General features: G+C 38.3%; 1 protein-coding gene across 1 annotated transcript in view; it reads left to right on the top strand.

Moving 5' to 3' along the window:
- The first annotated feature begins 3,177 nt into the window (after window positions 1-3,177).
- The window catches only part of UBR5 (ubiquitin protein ligase E3 component n-recognin 5), a 162,263-nt gene continuing 147,230 nt past the window's right edge, over window positions 3,178-18,210 (top strand). The window contains 1 exon segment of the mRNA XM_020969574.2: window positions 3,178-3,905. Within this exon segment, the coding sequence (XP_020825233.1) occupies window positions 3,844-3,905 (62 nt within the window). The 5' untranslated portion in view covers window positions 3,178-3,843.

The raw sequence follows: 18,210 nt of genomic DNA, 5'->3' as shown, positions 1-18,210 counted from the left end.
ACCTTCATGACCGGACTATTGCAATAGCTCACTGGTTGGTCTCTCCTGCTCCAGTCTCTCCTTCGCTCAGCTATCAAGGTGATCTTAAAACCCTGTCTAACTAGGTCACTCCAAGATTCAGTAAATTTCAGTGGCCTCTTATTGATCAAGTGTAAAGTGCTCTCTTTGGTTTTTAAAGCTCTTTACAACCTGGTTCCTTCCTATCTTTTCAGTCTTCTTGTACTTTACACCCCCTCTATAGATTCTAAGGTCTGATTCTTAGTCTTCTGGCTTTCCCTCACACAAGACACTCCATCTCTTTATTGTGTATTTTCACTGGCTGTCCCCCATGCCTAGAATGCTATCTTTTTTCATTTCCACTTCTTGGTCTCCTTCAAGCTTTCAAGTTTTAGCTAAAATCTCACCTTCTGCAAGAAGACTTTCCCAGTTCTTAATGTTAGGGTCTTCCCGCTGAAATTACTTCCAATTTATTCTGTATATAGTTCCTTTGAACATAGTCCTTTGTATATTGTCCTGCCCCACTCCCCCAAGTTAGATTTTGAGTTTCTAAGGGGCCAGGGACTGTTTTTTATTATTTTTTTTCCCCTGCCTTTCTTTGTGTCCCCAGCACTTAGCACAGTGTTTGGCACAAAATAATATATGGTGTAATAAATGCTTGTTGACCCGACTGGACATATGAGGCTGCCAAACTGCCTCACTAGTTGAATCCTTAAGGCTTAGGAAATTTAGTTTTTCTATTGAGAGTGCCAACAAGGGATAAAATTTAGAACTAGTTGCATACCACTTTCTGTGTTATGGAAATAGATCAGCATCCTAGACTCAGTTCACATGGGCTTTTACGGAACAGCTGTCTGAAATACTTTTTGAACCTAAAGTAATCTGGGTCAATGTTGGAAGTGGTGACCTATGAAAGTGTCCCATTACTAGTCCCATGTGGTATTTAGACCATTCTGCCTTATGTATAATTCTTGATGTCCATGTTTTGCTGAAAATTTTTTCAATAGACCTTTGAAAAAGGTATAATAAAGTTTTATAAAACCTAAGTTAGTAGCATAGTTGTTTAGGATACATATTTAAAGTATCTCACTACAGCTCAGGATTCATGTTTTCTAATACTGCCACTTTTGAGGTTTGGGACCTAACTTGACCTATCTCTTTTATCCCTTTATAATTCCATTTTCAGTGGGAAAATTTATGTTACTTCTGTTTAAATAATTTCCAATTCATAAATTTTTTATGAGTCACTCACTCCTTATTTGCTGTGCAAAGACTTTAATGATTTTAACATTTATCCATTAATTTTTTTCCACTTAATGTGTAATTCAAAACTCTTTATCAGTCTTTTGAAGGGTAGGACAGACATTTATTTTAATATGAAAAAAGATTACCAGAGGTTAGGCCATGCCTGCCATCCATGGAGGGAATGCTTAGTAGGAGTTGTTTGGGGAATGTTTTTTGGTGCCAAGACTCCACTGGGTGAGGGCTTGAAAGGATGAAAAGCCCATACTGTAGAAAAACCCATAGAGCAGAGAGTATCCCCAATGTAATAAGCTCTCTGAAGGCAGGAATTGTTTCATTTTGTGTTCTACTCCCCCAGTGCCTAGCACAGTACCTGGAAATCAATCAACCAACTATCATTTATGAAATTCCTACTATAGTGAGCTCTTAATTGATTGATTGGACCTGTGCACTGCTAGGACAAGGGTCCCCAACCATGTTCAGTATTAAGTGGAGGAATACAGACCTCATTTTTTAAAAAATAGTTTAAAATTTTATTATTTATTTTTATCATTCTTTTCTTTTTAAATCTTGAGTTCCAAATTTACTCCCTCCCTCCTACCCCTTCCCCATTTACTAAAAAGGCAAGCAATATGATATCAATTATAAATGTGAAATCATGCAAAACATTTCCATATTTAAAAAATGCAAGAAAAATAAAGTGAGGAAAATATACTTCAATTTACACTGAATTCATTAGTTCTCTTTCTGGAGGGGGACAGAATTTTTTCTTCACGAGTTCTTTAGAATTGTCTTGGATCATTGTCTTGATCAGAGAAGTCAAGTTTTTCACAGCTGATCATCATTATAACTGTTACTGTGCACAATAATCTCCATTCTTCTCACTTCACTTTGCATAAGCTCACCTAAGTCTTGCCACCTTTTTCTGATTTCTTACAGCACAATAGTACTCCATTACAATCATGCCACAGTTTATTCAGCCATTCCCCAATTGATTGGCATCCCCTCAATGTCCAATTCTTTGTCACCACAAAAAGAGTTGCTTTAAATATTTTTGTACATATAAGTCCTTTTTTATCGCTTTAGGATACAGACCTAGTAGTGGTACTGCTAGGTCAAAGGGTAGGCACAGCACAAAATTCTTTTTAAAATCTTCATGGGGGGGAGGGGATTAGGCTATAAAACAAAAAAGTTAGAGGCATAATGATATAATGGAATATATATGCCTGTAGCTAGGAAACTTGGGTTCTAGTCATGGCTGACTTCATCTCTCTGGGCCCCAGCTTCCTTTTATTTGTGAAATCAGATTAAATTGGACTCAAGGATCTCTACCGTTCAAAGTATAAATTTCTCTAATTCTGGTTCCTATGATCTTTAGGTCCCCAGAAAACCTTCCCCATTTTGCTTATTATAACAGTTTTTCCTCTTTTAACTGTTTGTACACGTTCACTTTAAATACAACAGCAGATTAATAAAAGGAGATAAAAGCCCCGCAGTTCTTAAAATAATTAGGGTTGCTCCAGGGAAATCAAGGAGAAAACTCGTTAACAGGCCCCTCCTCTGCGCTTCCCACCCGGGGATACCCTTTTGCACTCTGTCTCCTACTCAACCCAGGCCAGTCTGGGCTCTTCCCTTCTCTTCCCTCCTCCCCTATAACACGTGCTCTGGCCAAAATGCTCGCTCCCTATCGTCCCGTACACGGGAGGGCTAGGGAAGGCGGAGAGATACCCGGACCAATCTCTCTGGTTCTTACAGCTTCGTGGCCTTCCAACGCGGCGCCAACCAATCAGCAGAGCCGTAACGTGAATTGCCCCCGTCCTCTTTCTCTCTCCCCTCCCTCTACCCCCCACCCCCCGCCTGCCCGTCTCCTCCCTCCTCCCTCCTCCCCCCTCCCCCGCCCCTCGGAAGCGGAGCTTGCGAGAGGGAGAAACTGGGGCAGAAGTGAAGATGGCGGCGGCGGTGTTGGTGGCGGTAGCGGCGTCTCGCCTGTGAGCGCGGTGCGGACTCATCTCCCTCCCCACCTTCCCCCCCACGCCCGACCCCCCCCGTCCGCCGCCCCCCTCCAGCCCCCGGCGTCCCGGTAGCCCAGTCCCTCCCCGCACGTCTTTGGGCTACCTCCTCAAGCTCTCCCGGCTCCCGACGCCCGCCTGCCCGCCTAGCCGGGCCCCGATCTCGTCCTCCCGCCTCCTCCTCCTTCTCCCGCACCCCCACCTCGCCCCTCTCCGGCTCCTGGTCCTCTTTCCTCCTCCTCCCCCTCGTCCTCCTCTCCCCCTCCCTCCTCCTCGGTCCTCCTCCTCCTCCCCCCTTGGCGCAGGGGGAGCTGCTGGCGGGTGGCTCGCCCGTCCGCTCGCCCGCCAGCCGGGCCGGCCGGCCCCGCACACACAGCCCGGAGGTGGGGGGAGCCGGAGGACGAGGACGAGGAGGAGAAGGAGAAGCCCGAGGAGGGGGAGGAGGAGACGGCCCCTGCGCATTTGGTTCCCTCCTTTTGGGGGCGAGGAGGAGGAGGAGGAGGACGAGAAGAGGGGTTGTTTTTTGGGGGGGGGGGGGACGGGTTAGCGCGAGGGAGGTGGGGTGTCCTAGGGAGGAGGACGAGGAGGAAGCACCATGACGTCCATCCATTTCGTCGTTCACCCGCTGCCGGGCACCGAGGACCAGCTCAATGACAGGTAAGGGGAACGGGGGTGGGGGGAGGGTGACCCCCCAATTTACCCCGCCCATCCCCTTGCCCTCCCGTCTCCTGCTCTTTCTCGGAGGTGGGGCAGTGCGGCGCCACGGGGCCTCGGGGTGCTGGGAGTGGGCTGGTGGGGGGGTGGTTTTTTTTGGGGGGGGACATGGGAAGGGGAGGTTGTAGGTGTCTTACTCTCTTTTCCTCCTCTTCCTCCTCCTCTTCCTGCCTCTCGGATTTAGGCCCTGTCCAGGGTAAACTTCTGGTCCTGGGGAAGGAGAAGAGAGCATTTGGGCAGGGGGAGGAGAGATAAGGGGAATCGGTGAGCTTATTCCAGCTCCTCCATGGGAATCATGTTGAACAGGAGAGAGGCGGGCGACCCAAGCAGCCCTTTTCCCTAGGAGGAATAGGTTGTAATTACTGCCGGGCCCAGGCCCGAGGAATCCATATTAGTCAAAGTTGAATTGAGACAGACAATGCGGATGGGGGATGGTGGAGGTGAAAAGGGAGGGAAGGTGACCGAGGAGTCCGGGCCTCGGGGGTGGTGGTGGGAGGGTGGAGGGAGTGGATGAAGTGTGCCCTGGGTCTCTGGGTGGCCTGGATCCCGGGGCCAGAGAGCTATCAGGAGGAGCGGACAGTGTAGGCTTTGGCCCACTACGGGAAAGGGGAGTAGCCCATTCGCAGTTTCGGAGGAGGGGGGAGTAGAAGTAGGGGGGGTGTTGGACAGGAGGAAACGCCATGATTATGATTATGATTATTTAATTTGAGCCCCTGCTGTGGTGAGGCATGCCGATCCAGGGAGGGGGTCGAAACCAAGCCAAGAGGGAAAAAGAGATGGAGGTGGTAGCACATCCCGAAATGGGTAGTCAGGCCCATTATCACCCTCCCTGGCCAGTCTTTTGATGTTCGCTTTTTCTCTCTTTTTCAGTCTCTCCCCAACATCATAGGGGGAGGGATTTCTCCAAATGTAATATAGCAGAAGAAAATATATCTTGGTCTAGTTAGTAAAAAACTCTTTTTCTTAATCCTGGAGAAGGGTTTACCACGGGTTTATGGGGTAGTTACATATTGTTTTTAAAAATTGGAATGTGTTGGGTTTGGACGCCCATTTTCTTGCTCCCCAAGGCCTAACAGATAAGATATAGAATTACTGGGCTGCACGTTCACTTTGAACCTAGAAAAACCAGGAAAAGGTCCTTCACTGTTGCAACAGAGGGCTCGGAAAAGGTTGAGAAGAGGCCTCCATTAAATCCTGTTTTAGGTCCAACCCTGGGCTCAGTGTTTACAGGATCAGAAAGTAGGTCAATTTAAGCTTTCCCCTGTTAGTGTGCTAGACCCTGGATATACTTGTTCAGGCCTTGGAAGGCCATATTGGACTGAAGTTGGGGAGTTACATGTAATTTTTGCCGGTGACCCGGTGACACAATTCGCATGACGCCCTGTTTGTCATGCGCTTCTCCGGAGGGAGGAAGAGGCCTGCCTAACTTGCTGCTAAGAGATTGGCCTTCATTCTCTGTGTATGTATGTAAGCACTTCCAGTGTGGCCAGCAACAGTTCTTCAGTTAGAGGGCAAGATGTTTCATTTCTTACTTAGGTAAAGATCTGTTCAATTTTACTGAAGCCATGTTTTTTTTTTTAAGGTTTTGGTAGGAAATGAGTTAGCTACATGGAGTTGTCAGAACTTTCCCAAGTTGCTTATTTTGAATTCTTCATTTCTTTCAGTGGTCCATATTTTAAATATCATTTTACCAAGAAACTTTTAAAGATTCAAAGGTGCTTGGTAAATTTAGATAGTTTCTGTAAAATCAAGACACTTGTAAGATTACTCTGTTAGTCTTCTGTACTTTTCATGTTTTTTATAAGTCCAAACCAAGGGGAGTAGAGAAATTGGATGTTTTCTTGTATATATCTTAATTTGTAAGTTCCAAGAATTTTGACTATGCTGTTTTTCATGGAAAAACTTTAAATCAGCTTCTCTTTTTTTTTTTAATAGGAGCAGGTCTTTAATTTAAAAGTCTTTGTTTCTTTTTATATATGTGAAAATTGTATAAATATATCTTATTTTGTTAAGATAATTATCACTATTAGTATGCCTAAATGATCAATTAAAATTTGTGGTTGAATATAATGCTGCATATAGAAAATTATATCACATATAAAGAAATCTGTGATTAAAAAGGAAAGTAGATGTAATTTAAAGCATCGAATATTTGTGTATTATTTTTACATTACCTAAGGTCTTCACAGATGTTGAAGACAAAGCTATAAGTAGCATTTTTGAAAGCCATAGGTAATAGTTATGGAAATGTCTTCCTTTGAATATTTTTCTTTTCATTGTCAGCATTTGGAACTGCAGTCATATATATAGTGCGATTTTGAAGTATTTAACTTTGGTGGGGAAGATGTAGAGAAGCCCTTTGAAAGAGACACATTTGACTGTCTCAAGCAAGTTTTAGGACATGTTATTGTGGCATTGCTTCTTAAAATTAACACTTCAAGTATAAAAGAGTTCTGTCTTGTCAATTATTTTGAATTGAAAGGAAGCTTTAATTGAAAACATTGTTTTGATGGCTTAAGATAAATTTTTATTAGGGGTCACTTACTGGTAGTTATAGAAAAGGACAGTCATTGATCATAATTATTCTAGTACTGTGCTGTTTGATTCTGTACAGTGAACATTTCTTTAATAGAGATACTAAATTCTACATTGGTGTTTTGTGTGGAGATGTGTGTGTTTTAAAATACTGAATTTTTAACTCTACATTGTAAAGCAGCAAGGTTAGAGCTAATCATCTGAAGAAAGCTTTGTGAATCGTTCTAGCACTTTCCAAACCTACTTCAATCATATAGCCTTATGTTTGTTTGCAAATACACATTCTATGGAGATTCATGTAAGTCATGTATTTTAGTTGGTCTATTCTGAAATTTCAAGAATTGAAACTTTGTAATGAACAAGGAAAACTACTCCAGAATTCTTTTTCTGATTTGTTGGTTCTTTTTACATACTTTTTTTTACATATTTAAACAATAACTTGTACCACCTAAGTTCCATGGCAAATTTTTAAAACTGCCCTATAAAATACCAGGTTACTTGCTTGTCACTTGCACCTAAATGTTAATTCTGGGTGACTTATTGGGAATGGGTCTTGGGATGAATCGAAGTCCATCCTCTGGAAGGAGCATGCCTTGTACTGATATCCTGTGCTGCTTTGAAGCCTTTCAGTCAACAAGCATTTATTAAGCCCTTACTGTTTGCCAGCTGTTGACATAACACAAATGTGCTAGGCACTGTGCTAAATGGTGGTGATACAAAGAAAGGTAAAAATATTGTTTCTGCCCTCGAGGAGTTCACATTCTAATGGTGGAGACAAACATGAAAATAAGTAAATCCTTAGGGTGGAGGTGGGATGGGGGGGGGGAGAACTGATTGTGAACTGGTTATGTTCTGATTAAAGCAGGGGAAGCAGGTGCTTCTGGATCTTTATTTGATGCCTTGAATTAAACTTTCCTCTGATTTATTGCTTTAGAGCTGGGTTCTTAAAAACACTTGGCCAGGAACAAATTGTAGACTTTTAAGAGAAGTGCTCAGATGCCTAAGGTGGGATTCAGAGGAATAATTAGAAGTTTCTGCTTATTAAGCTTGAGTAAAGTATAGATCAGTGTAATAAACTAGGAATGTAATAAATGAGCACTTTAGAGATTATCTCATCCAAACTCATCATTTCACAGATGTGGAAATTGAGGTCCACAGAAGTTAAGTGACTTGCATAGCTCACAAGCCAGTCTTGCCTGGCCAGATCAGGGCTAGGAACCAATTCCGAACCAAATTAGTGTTCTGGCCAACAAGTACCTCTTTTTGGGGAGTATTTCTGTTATCCTAGACTTCCCTTTCAGCTCTCTGTAACAGTTTTGCAATTTAATCAGTTAGGTATTAGATTTATATAATCCTTTACTTGAAGAATGGGATGAGGAGTGGAAGTGTTAGGGGAGGGGTAAAGTATTTTTCTTGAGCATTTCTATGGCTGGATGAAGGGCAAAGATAATTTGTTTAAGGAATGCTGTTGATATCATGGATACTGGTACATGCTGAACTCCTGAGAGTTCACCACAAACATGTGGTGAAATTGCTATTTGAAGTAGGACATGGAAAGTGATGTTTTCTTTTGGGCAGTGAAATGTGCTGTTATGTTAAAGAATATTCTAATTTTTAGAATAATTTATGAAATAAAAACTTTTTAAAAAGCACTTTTTTTTTGGTGAGGCAACTCGGGGTTAAGTGACTTGCCCAGGGTCACACAGCTAGTAAGTGTCAAGTGTCTGAGGCCGGATTTCAAATCAGGTCCTCCTGACTCCAAGGCCAGAGCATTATCCACTGTGTCATCTAAAAAGCACTCTTAAGATCACAAGATCACATAGATTTAGTCAAAAGGGATTTAGAGGTCATCTAACCTAAATCCCTTTATTTTTGTGGATAATTAAGCGCCAGGCTTCAAGGCACTTTGCCTAAGGTTAAGTGGCAGATCTGGGATTTGAACTCAAGTCCTCTGATTCCAAATTCAACAAACCCTCTTTTTTCAGTACTCTACAGTGCCTTAGTGTTTGGTACAGAATAGAATTTAGTTGTTTTTTTTTTTTAAAGATGGATTAGAATTGGAGTAAATCCAAAGGCTTTAATTACTGAAGTTTGGAAATGACCTTTTTTATGTCAGTTTCACTTGTAAGATACTCTTACAAGGACTCCCTAATGATTTTTGTGTAAATAGTATAAACAGTATACACTTCTGAAAATATCTTTTTCCAGTGACATACTCAGCTACCCTGAACTCATAGCAAGTGGTATATTGTTCATTTTTACAAATGGAACAGGAGCCCAGAGAGATTTTTTATAGATTGTCATTTTTAGGCCTGAGCTCCTATTCCTGGTGGTAGCTCACTTTTGTGTAGTACAAGGACTTACAAGAATTACATTGCAAAGAGCAAATATAGGTAGTTTAAGATTTCAAATTACTGCCAAGGTAAGGTGACCTTAATTTCCAAACAATATAGGGTAAAATGTGTCATTGATCTTTCTACTTAACTTGCCAAAATCTTAATTAAGATGTTGCCTTTTTTCTGTTAGTAAATAATGAAAATATTGACACTTTATTTAGTGCCTTAACACTGATTTTTGGGGTTGTGGTAAAAAACATACACCTTTGAAGAAAAAATAAAGGAAGAAATTACTTTAAATGGTTCTTTCAAATATTTATAAGATTAGATTACCCACATGAAAAATACTTTCAGTTCTTAAAAAGTTACCAGTTTCGTATACCTTACTAATCCTTATTACATCCACTGTGAGGGAATTAAAACAATACAGTATAATAATTTTTATTTTAATATCTGTTCTCCTGAGAAGAACTTGAGTTTGGACTTGCTACTGGGTGTTCCTTATTTAGGTAAGTTAGTTCTACTCTTGATACTTAGGTTGTATTAAAATTTAAAAGGGGATGATGTGTAGCTTATTATGGGCTGCTTTGCCCATAGTAAATATGTAGTTGTTATGGGCAGTGGCTAGAGCATTGAGCCTGGAGTCAGACTGATTTCAAATCCAGCCTCATTCTTACTAGCTGTGTGACCTTGGGCAAGTCACTTAACCCTGTTTGCCTCAATTTCCTCATTTGTAAAATGAGCTGGAGAAGGAAATTATTCCAGTATGTTTGCCAAGAAAACCCAAATAGGGTCACAAAGAGTCAGACATGACGAAATAGGTAGTAGCCAGTAAGGCAAGCATTGCTGTGAGATGAAATAAATGAGATTGTGATAAGGGGTTTTAGTTGTTACTCAAAATTTGATTGTGCTATACCCCCAAGAAAGAGGGCCCAATAGCATTTAATTTTTGGTTCTTTGGTATGGAAAGATGTTGTGTTGACAAATTAGACCATGTTCAAGAGGGCTCAGAAATTAAGGAAAGTTGGACAGGAGAAGAAAGATTAAAAAACAAGTGTAGGCTGAATAACTTAGAAATTGAAAAAAACAAATCCAAGTCAGTCTTGTAAATCAAAAAATGAAGGAAACCTAAGTGAGTAAATGGTGATAAAAAGATGTAAACAAAACTGAGTGAGAATTAATACAGTACACAGGGGTATAGCTAGGAGTAATGGGGATGAAATTAAGAAAGGAAAAATTCCTGACTTAATGATTAGGTTAGGGAATAGTCTCCAAAGGGAAGTTTAGTCACTTGAGACTATTTTGAACTGCATTGAAGGGAACCACATAGTTTATATTTAAGGGAATACTTTTGCATTGCTAGTAGAATAGTCTTAAGCTTCAGTTAATTTTTGTATCAGAGAACTAGGCTTTTTTTTTTAAACTTAATATTATATTCATGTACTATATTAACTTGATAAATTGAGGTATGACCAAGTAAAATACCCTTCCATCTTGGGGCTCTTCTTATTTCTTCTAAACTGGGAGTTTATTTGGGTTAGTTTTTGTAAATAGCCTTTTGAGGGTGGGGGGCAGTAAAGAAATAGTCCTTGTTCTAGCACTACCTAGGGGAGGTTATGGAGTCTCAACTCAGGATTGTCATTGGTAAAATGAGGGTTGTTGGATTGGATATTTTCTAACATTGCTTTAGGGTCCAAGGTCTGTGTTTCTATGAACATTCATTTGGTTTGTTTGTGACCTTAACCAGAAGAAAGATAAAGGACTATTGGAAATCTTGAAGTCCCTCTTTCGCTGCTTCTGTGATTCTCAGGTTTTCCTCCTGTGCCTTCCCACTCTCAGCTAGATTTATTATTCTTAAAGGTGTAGCATCAGTGTGTATTATTAGTACTTTTAATGATTATGTTATGATGGTTTGAGACAGGAGACTTGAAAAAAATGATGGTTTGTAGAGCACATTCAGTGATGAGAGTAAATCAAGTGAAAAGTTTTAAAAATAATTCATATTAATCTGTCTTTGATTAGGTCAGCAAAAAATTGGTTTTGTTGCAAAACTGGACTTTGGTATAAATCATACCCTTTTTTTAAGTTTAAAGAGGAATTTGTTTTATTCTCTGACTTTTTAATAGAATTTTTTTAGTAGCAATAAATTCATAGAACTGGTGGCAAATAAATAGTTAATGTACTGTCAAATTAATAGTTAATGCACTGGAAGCATCTTCACATTTAAGCTATATTAGATATTGATATTTCAATTTACAAATAAATATTTGTATTGGTTTTACTTTGGAAAAAACCTTAATTTAGTTGCTGATGTAATTTCTTGCCTTATTAAAATGATTTTAGCTTCTCTAGGTGTTAATATCCTCGTTATAATAAAATGCTAAGAAGTCTTTTATCAGCAAGTAGAACATCCTTTTAAAAAACATTTTTCTTGATATTGATTCTTGATTGATTTTACAAATGTAACAAACAGAAAAATTTTAGAATTTCAGTGAGAATCTGAATTGCTGAGACATAAATTTTGGCAGTATCCAGCAAAGCAGTATAGCTTGAATGCTTTGACAAAAAATTTTTCTGCCCCACTCTCCTTAAACATCATCTGATCTATCTATCTATCTTGGCGACATAAAGACTGAAGCAGAGTAACTAGGGACATGATTTTACAACATGGTATTTTTAAGAATTTGTTGTTCTCCTTAATCATGTTGTTCAGAAATCTGTTAGACTTGAATTTTTCTAGTTTCATTTGTAAGGATGTAGTCCATTCTGTGGTGGTCTGGGAGTTTTAAACTAAATCAGGTTTCTAGACTTTCTCTAGAGTAAACCAAAACCCTGGAGGCAGCTTTTGTGTGTAATAGGTAAGGCAGAATTTGTGGGGGCATTTTCCCAAGTTAATTTGCTGTTGGCACTTAAACAAACAGTACAGTGTGAAAAATGCCTTGTTAGTAGGCCCTCTTTGAAATGATTTATTAGCTTTTAAGAAAAGAGCAAACTTTAGAATTGTGGAAAAAGTTAAAAGTTAAGTCGACAAAGAAATTAGCATTGAACTATTTAAATGTCTATTGAAATTAGTTACAGATAACTAAAGATTGGAAGTTTTTGACAGAAAAAGACTGAGAGCTGGGCTGTGCATGTATTTGATCTTGTATATGTCAACTATCTTTGTTTCCGTGGACCTCTCTGACCTTTCCTTGTGTGTGAAATGGGAGTAATACTTGTACTGTCTAATTTACAGGGTGATTGTGAAGAAAGCTGTTTGTGAACTATGAATTACTACATAAATGTGAACAACTGTAAATCTTTTAACAGTGATTGCTTTGTTTTATCCCTTAGTTCAACAGCATACATTTGGGAGGAGAATGGTTGAGGGGAGAAGGAAAGGAATACGTGTTTTTTTTTAGTTTTTAAGGATGGTGACCTTGAGTTTTATTGTTGCTCTTTCTGGAAGAGCAGAAAGCTATTTTATTGTTCTTCTGTGGTTTCCAAAAGAAGGTACATGACTTCACATTGCAGTTGTCTTCTCCATCACTACCACATGTCCTTAGTAATAAGTTGCTAGAATACACTGACGCTAGGGCAGAAAGAATAGGAGGTAACACATACGTACATAATACATAAATGTACACACGTATACAGTATATTCATATATATTCTGTAGTAATGACATATTGGCATATTTATGACATTTGCAAGTTTTTTCTTAGGATCAGTTCCCTGCCCTTTCGTTCCCCTTATGTAAATGCTATTGATGACTCTGTGGTCAGGGTTCCTACTTAAAATCAGTGTACTTCTGAATATGCATGTTCTTCCATTTTGGAAAGAAAAGGATAAGAACCTTTAGCATATTCTTTTTTAACAAAAGAATTTGTACTTTGTAACTTTCATGAGTAGAGTTAGTGCTAATGCAGTTGTCCTTTTTGGTTTTTCTCGATACTACTTTATTATTATTATTCCTTTTTAAATTTCCAAAGATTTCCATTTTGATTTGGGTAATGATGATATACTTTTCTTTTGTCCATTTTAGGACAGTCTTTTGGAATGATAGGGGTTTTTTTTGGGAGGAGGGACTTCTCATAGGGGAAATGAGACTATTAAACTGATTTTATGAAAGAGTCAACCTTTGAATATTGTTGGAAAAAATAGTAACAGTTAATTTAAAATTTCTGGACTTGTGCATTTAACTTTTAGTGGAAGGTTGCTATTCTTAATTGTCAAAGCATGGGGTTTCTTTGTGGTGTTAAAATGACTTAAACACATTGCTTTGCTTTATTGATGGCAGCAGATAGTGAAAGACCATGTGGCCAAGTGGTTTCCCTGGTTTTAAACGGTTTGCAAATTGATGTTGTATCACATTGAACCACTATAAATATAAAGTCTATTGCTAATAGTGTTAGGTCTATTTTTTCTTATCCCTTTTCTATAAGTATCTTCGAAACTCTGTGTAAGTTAACACCCTGATTGTAGGGCACAAATCACAGACATTGGACTGTCAGTTCAATCATTCTGTCAGTCTAGCTCTGGGTATGGGGAAAAATGGGATAAAATGTAAATTGGAATGTAGAGTGTAGAATGTAAATGTGTGACTGGGGTTGTGGAAGGAGTAGAAACTTTCATCACTTTCTAGAACTGATTGATTCGAGGAAGCGTGAGCTTGTGCTTGTAGGTTTCCTTACCTGTCCTTTTATAGGTTTTCCTCTTGATTGTTCATATAGCTCAATCGATGAAGTGTGGAAAAAAGAAACTTCATCTGCTGCCTCTTGTATAGTTGACTGTAATAGAAAACAGTAGCTGGAGTAATCTTTACATTTCCTACTTTCTGATAAAAGTTTAGATTTACAAGGATAAGGGATGCTATTAACAACCAGGTGTTTATGTTCATATATAAGCAGGCATCTATCTGTATGTAATAGAAGACCTGTAATGAATAAAAGTGTTGACCTGAGTCAGGAAGACCTGAATTTGAATTCTGCCTGGGACACTTGATAGCTGTGTGATCCTGGACAAGTCACCCTCTTTTCATCCTCAGTTTCTAAATCTGTAAAATGGGGATAATAGCACCTATCTCACAGGGTTGTTTTGAGGATCAATTTAGATAAGTAAAGGTCTTTGCAGACCTCAAAGTGCTATATAAATACTAGTTATAACCTGAGTGAAGACAGGTTTAACACTGTATAAGTCTTTTGTTTTAAATAAGGTTTTTTGCTTGCAAAAAAAAATACTGGGATAAAGAGTCAAGAGGCAGTGAGGTGATTGAAAAGTAGGTCTTGAAATCAAGAAACTAAACCAGGCAAGTGACTGACTCTCTGTACTCTAGGCCAGAGGTATCAGACTTATCCCTGCAAAACTCAAGCATCCTGCAGAACTCCTGATTAGGACCTGAAGTAGTTTAAAGTGTAATTGGGAAATGTTTAATAAAAAAGTAAAAATACAGTGCAATAAATATAGATTATGTGAATTTGAGGTTTTCTAAGGCAGTATGTGGCCATCTGGGATCTCTAGCAACTCTCTTAGTTGCAGAAAAGGTGCCCTTATGCTCTAGGACTAGGAGTTTCCATATTTGGGAATTACCTAGAGGTCCAGTCTCTTTGAATACCTAAAGGCAAGTTAAGGTGTAGCTGAGACTTTCATCTTACTTTTGGAAATGTGGATTGCATCCAAAGTTTTTCAGTCCAGTTCTGAGTAGCTTAATGTTATTGAAGTGTGTATTAGGGACAGTAGTAGGAGATGGAAGAAGTACTTGGGGGATTTTTGTAGGATTGTCTTTTTTTCCCCTCAGTATTTATAGACAGAAATTAACACTGCATACTATTAGCTTGTACCTCAGATCCACAGCTGCCAGGGGACCCTAACTGGCATATAGCCACTTGGGTATGAAGCTGCAGTTGCTAAGTTGTCTTACCCATTTTTTCATTGTATTATCTTTATTTGAAATACTTATTCCGCATAGTAAAGTCAGTAAATATTTCAAAGCCATTTTAATATTCGTCAGAGTTTTTAGTTAGTGTAGAATTTTATTTCAGATTTACCAAAAGCTCCTTATCATTCACAGAAACTCCATACATATCAGAATTTAGGTAGACAATATGCTGTGTGTGTGTGTGTTTTATTTGAGCATTTTTATGTGCCCTTATTGGGTATAAACTCCATGGGATAAATCTCTTAAGTGTGAATTATAGATCTGAGTTGCTGATCTGTATCAATCAGGAGAGTTTTCAGCCTAGGAATTCTCCATACTGATAAAATCACAGGTCTAGACCAACACCTCTTTTTTTTGGGAGGGGGAAGAGGTATCACTGTCAGAAGCATTCCCAACTCTTTCTCTTTTGCCACTCCCAATCATGAATAGGATTTAGAGAGACTTGGGACTTTCTGGATAGAGTGCTACACTTGGAAATCAGGAAAGATCTTGGTTCAAGTATTACCTTTGACATATATTGATATATATTTCTCAACTGTGTTGAGATGAGCATATGACAATTTCTCTATCCTCCTTTTCTCCTCCCTAAAATAAGTGTGCCTGTAGCACCTAACTGAGGGTGGTTGTAAAGTTCAAATGAGGTAATATATATAAAAGGCATTGTAAACTTTATAGTGCTTAAATATAATGTCAATTTTATTTTTTTTAGTATTTTATCTTTATATTAAAAGTCTTCATTTTAAGTTGGCTCATTATCAGAATTCTTATGCTCCATTAAGGTAAGGTAAGGCTTTGGACATCCTCTTTGGTCTCACACCGATGTCTTGGCTATCAGTTAGTGAGGGTTGAAGTAGTTAGACCACAGGAGGTGGCTTAGTGTCAAGAGGATTCTAGTCCTTGCTATGCCATTATCCAGCGTGGGCAAATCACTTAATCTCTTGGGGGGTAGTTTCCTTATTTGTTAAATAATAGGAACTGTATAATCTCAAAGGTCCTTTCTGGCTGTTGTAGATTTTTAAAGAATGAATAGTTTTGTGTTTGTAGACACTATTTTATGTGTTACACAAGACATATGGTAAGACTGTCCTTAAGTGATTTCTTTTTGAACTCTGGGTTCAAACCTATTCTTCCGCATTTGCTTTAGTTCTAGTAAATTCTAGAGGATATGTAGGATTTCCTAAAACTTAGCCTCTGTGTTTTAGCTGGAGAGAAGCTCCTTAAGATTAAAGTTCATAGGTTGAAGTTCTAAAAGTTAATGTACTTCACTCAGTAAAGAAAAAAGAAAGTGAAGTTAAGCTTAGTCAGACTGGCCTTATAATTTGACTGAAAGTACAAATTCTTTAGGAAATTTTTATGGGGGAAAATTTTTTTGTAGAAAAACCTTAGAGGAATATGAATCTTTTCCTTTTGGTTAGGAATTGTATTTCAGCATTAGATTTTTAAACCTTTGACTGAGGGGATTCTTTGTTAGAGGGTTTGTTTAGGTTTTAACTGCCAGAGGTCCGTCAAGGAAATATTTTTAATTTCTTTTTTTAAAATAATGACAATATAACACTTTTCCCGTATTTTCCTTTATCAGTTACCTAATTTGACTCAAAAGTGCTAAGTAGGTAAGTCATTTTATGGTGTATGTTGTTTTTGTACATCACATAGAATTTCAGAATTTTAGAAACCGTCTTGGCAACCAACTTCATCATTTTACATATGGACAAACAGATCTAAGAGAGAATTAGGGAAGGTTGTTGGCCTGACTAGTTGGTGTTAAAGTGGGGACTAGAACCTGAGTTAAATTAACTTTGTATCAGGGGAAGTAGAGAGGCCATTACTTTTTCTAGTTTATTAGAAAACAAGCTATTTCTAACATCTTTTCTAAAATGTTTGCAGTTGATCCTTGACTAGCCTTACTTTGTAATGCTTGTTCATTTTCTAAGTTCCATGTTTCATTTCTCATAGATGAAACTAGGAGTTTCATATCATTTGGAGAATTTTCATTGTTTTAGTCTTTCAGCATTTGTTAATTGTTAGCAGTTTAGTGGTGTGCTAATGCTATTAAATTTTTGTGTGCTAGTTTCTAGAATTGTAAATTATTAGTGATTGAAGTCAGAGTTAGGAGTTTGATCCCAGTATTTCCAGCTCCTATTTAGTAAGTGAACATCCTTGTTAACAAGGAGAAGCCAGCTTGGATGAATGAGATCACATTTGTCATCACTGATAGGAAAAAAGGGGGGGAAAACCTTAATCTATACCCCACTGGTATAATCTGTGCTCAGTAGTATAATGGTGAATGACAGAACATTTTTGAAATGAATTATATATAACATAAATGTATGGTCTTAAAATGTCAGAACTAGAAGTTTCATATAGCTAGGCCAATGACCCTATATTTGATAAAGCACATAATATTTCTTCTGTTGATATTATGATCTCATCCTTCACCTCTATAATTTATAACCCATCCATGCCCTCATATTCTACATGATTCTTATATATATGTAACATGTTTTATGTGTATGCGTATGTATATACACATACATATATATATCTTATATATATGTCCATGTTCTTGTATAGATTTCTTTGTAGAGGATTTACGCAGTGCACTGGAGGACTTTTTTCCAGATCTTCTGATAGTTTGTGTATCCCCTACAACTTGATCAGTACACTTCTTTTCCAATGGGACATATCCTTGATGCTTTTTATATTACTTGTATTTAAGACATCAATAATGATGTCTTACATTATCAGTATAAGGGAGCCTAACCCTACTATGCATCTCTTTGTTGTCTTTTGGGTCATACACAGTTTTGAATCTTTTGATTATGTTACTTCTTGCTTTGTAGTCATACTGCATCATGGGTGAACGCTGGCATTAAAAAAATGAGTGTTTACATCAGCAGCCTTAGATCATTGAAGGTACTGTGCAATTTTCCAAATATAAGTTAGTCCCTTCAATTCTGAATTCAAGCAAAAATAGATCTTACCAAAAGAGATAAGGAAGGAAACTACATCCTGCTAAAAGGCACCATACAATGAAGTAATATCATTACTAAACATATATGCACCAAATGGTATAGCATCCAGATTCTTAGAGAAGTTCAGGGAGTTAACAGGAAGAAATAGACAGCAAAACTATACTAGTGGGGGACCTCAGCCTCCCTTTCTCTGAACTAGATAAATCTAACCACAAATAAGAAAGAAGTTAAGGAGGTGAATAAAATTTTAGGAAAGTTAAGTATGGTAGACCTCTAGAGAAAATTGAATGGGGTTAGAAAGGAATATACTTTTTTCTCAGCAGTACATGGCACCTACACAAAAATTGACCATGTACTAGGGCATACAAACCTCATAATCCAATGCAGAAAGGCAGAAATATTAAATGCCTCCTTTTCAGATCATGATGCAATAAAAATTACATATAATAAAGGGTCATGGAAAGACAGACTAAAAAACAACTGGAAAC

Source organism: Phascolarctos cinereus, unplaced genomic scaffold (genome assembly GCF_003287225.1).
Source record: "Phascolarctos cinereus isolate Bilbo 61053 unplaced genomic scaffold, phaCin_HiC Scaffold_4;HRSCAF=312, whole genome shotgun sequence".
In the NCBI taxonomy this organism is placed as follows: Eukaryota; Metazoa; Chordata; class Mammalia; order Diprotodontia; family Phascolarctidae; genus Phascolarctos; species Phascolarctos cinereus.
Note: the sequence above shows the minus strand (reverse complement) of the source record. Positions and strands in the feature narration are given on the sequence as shown.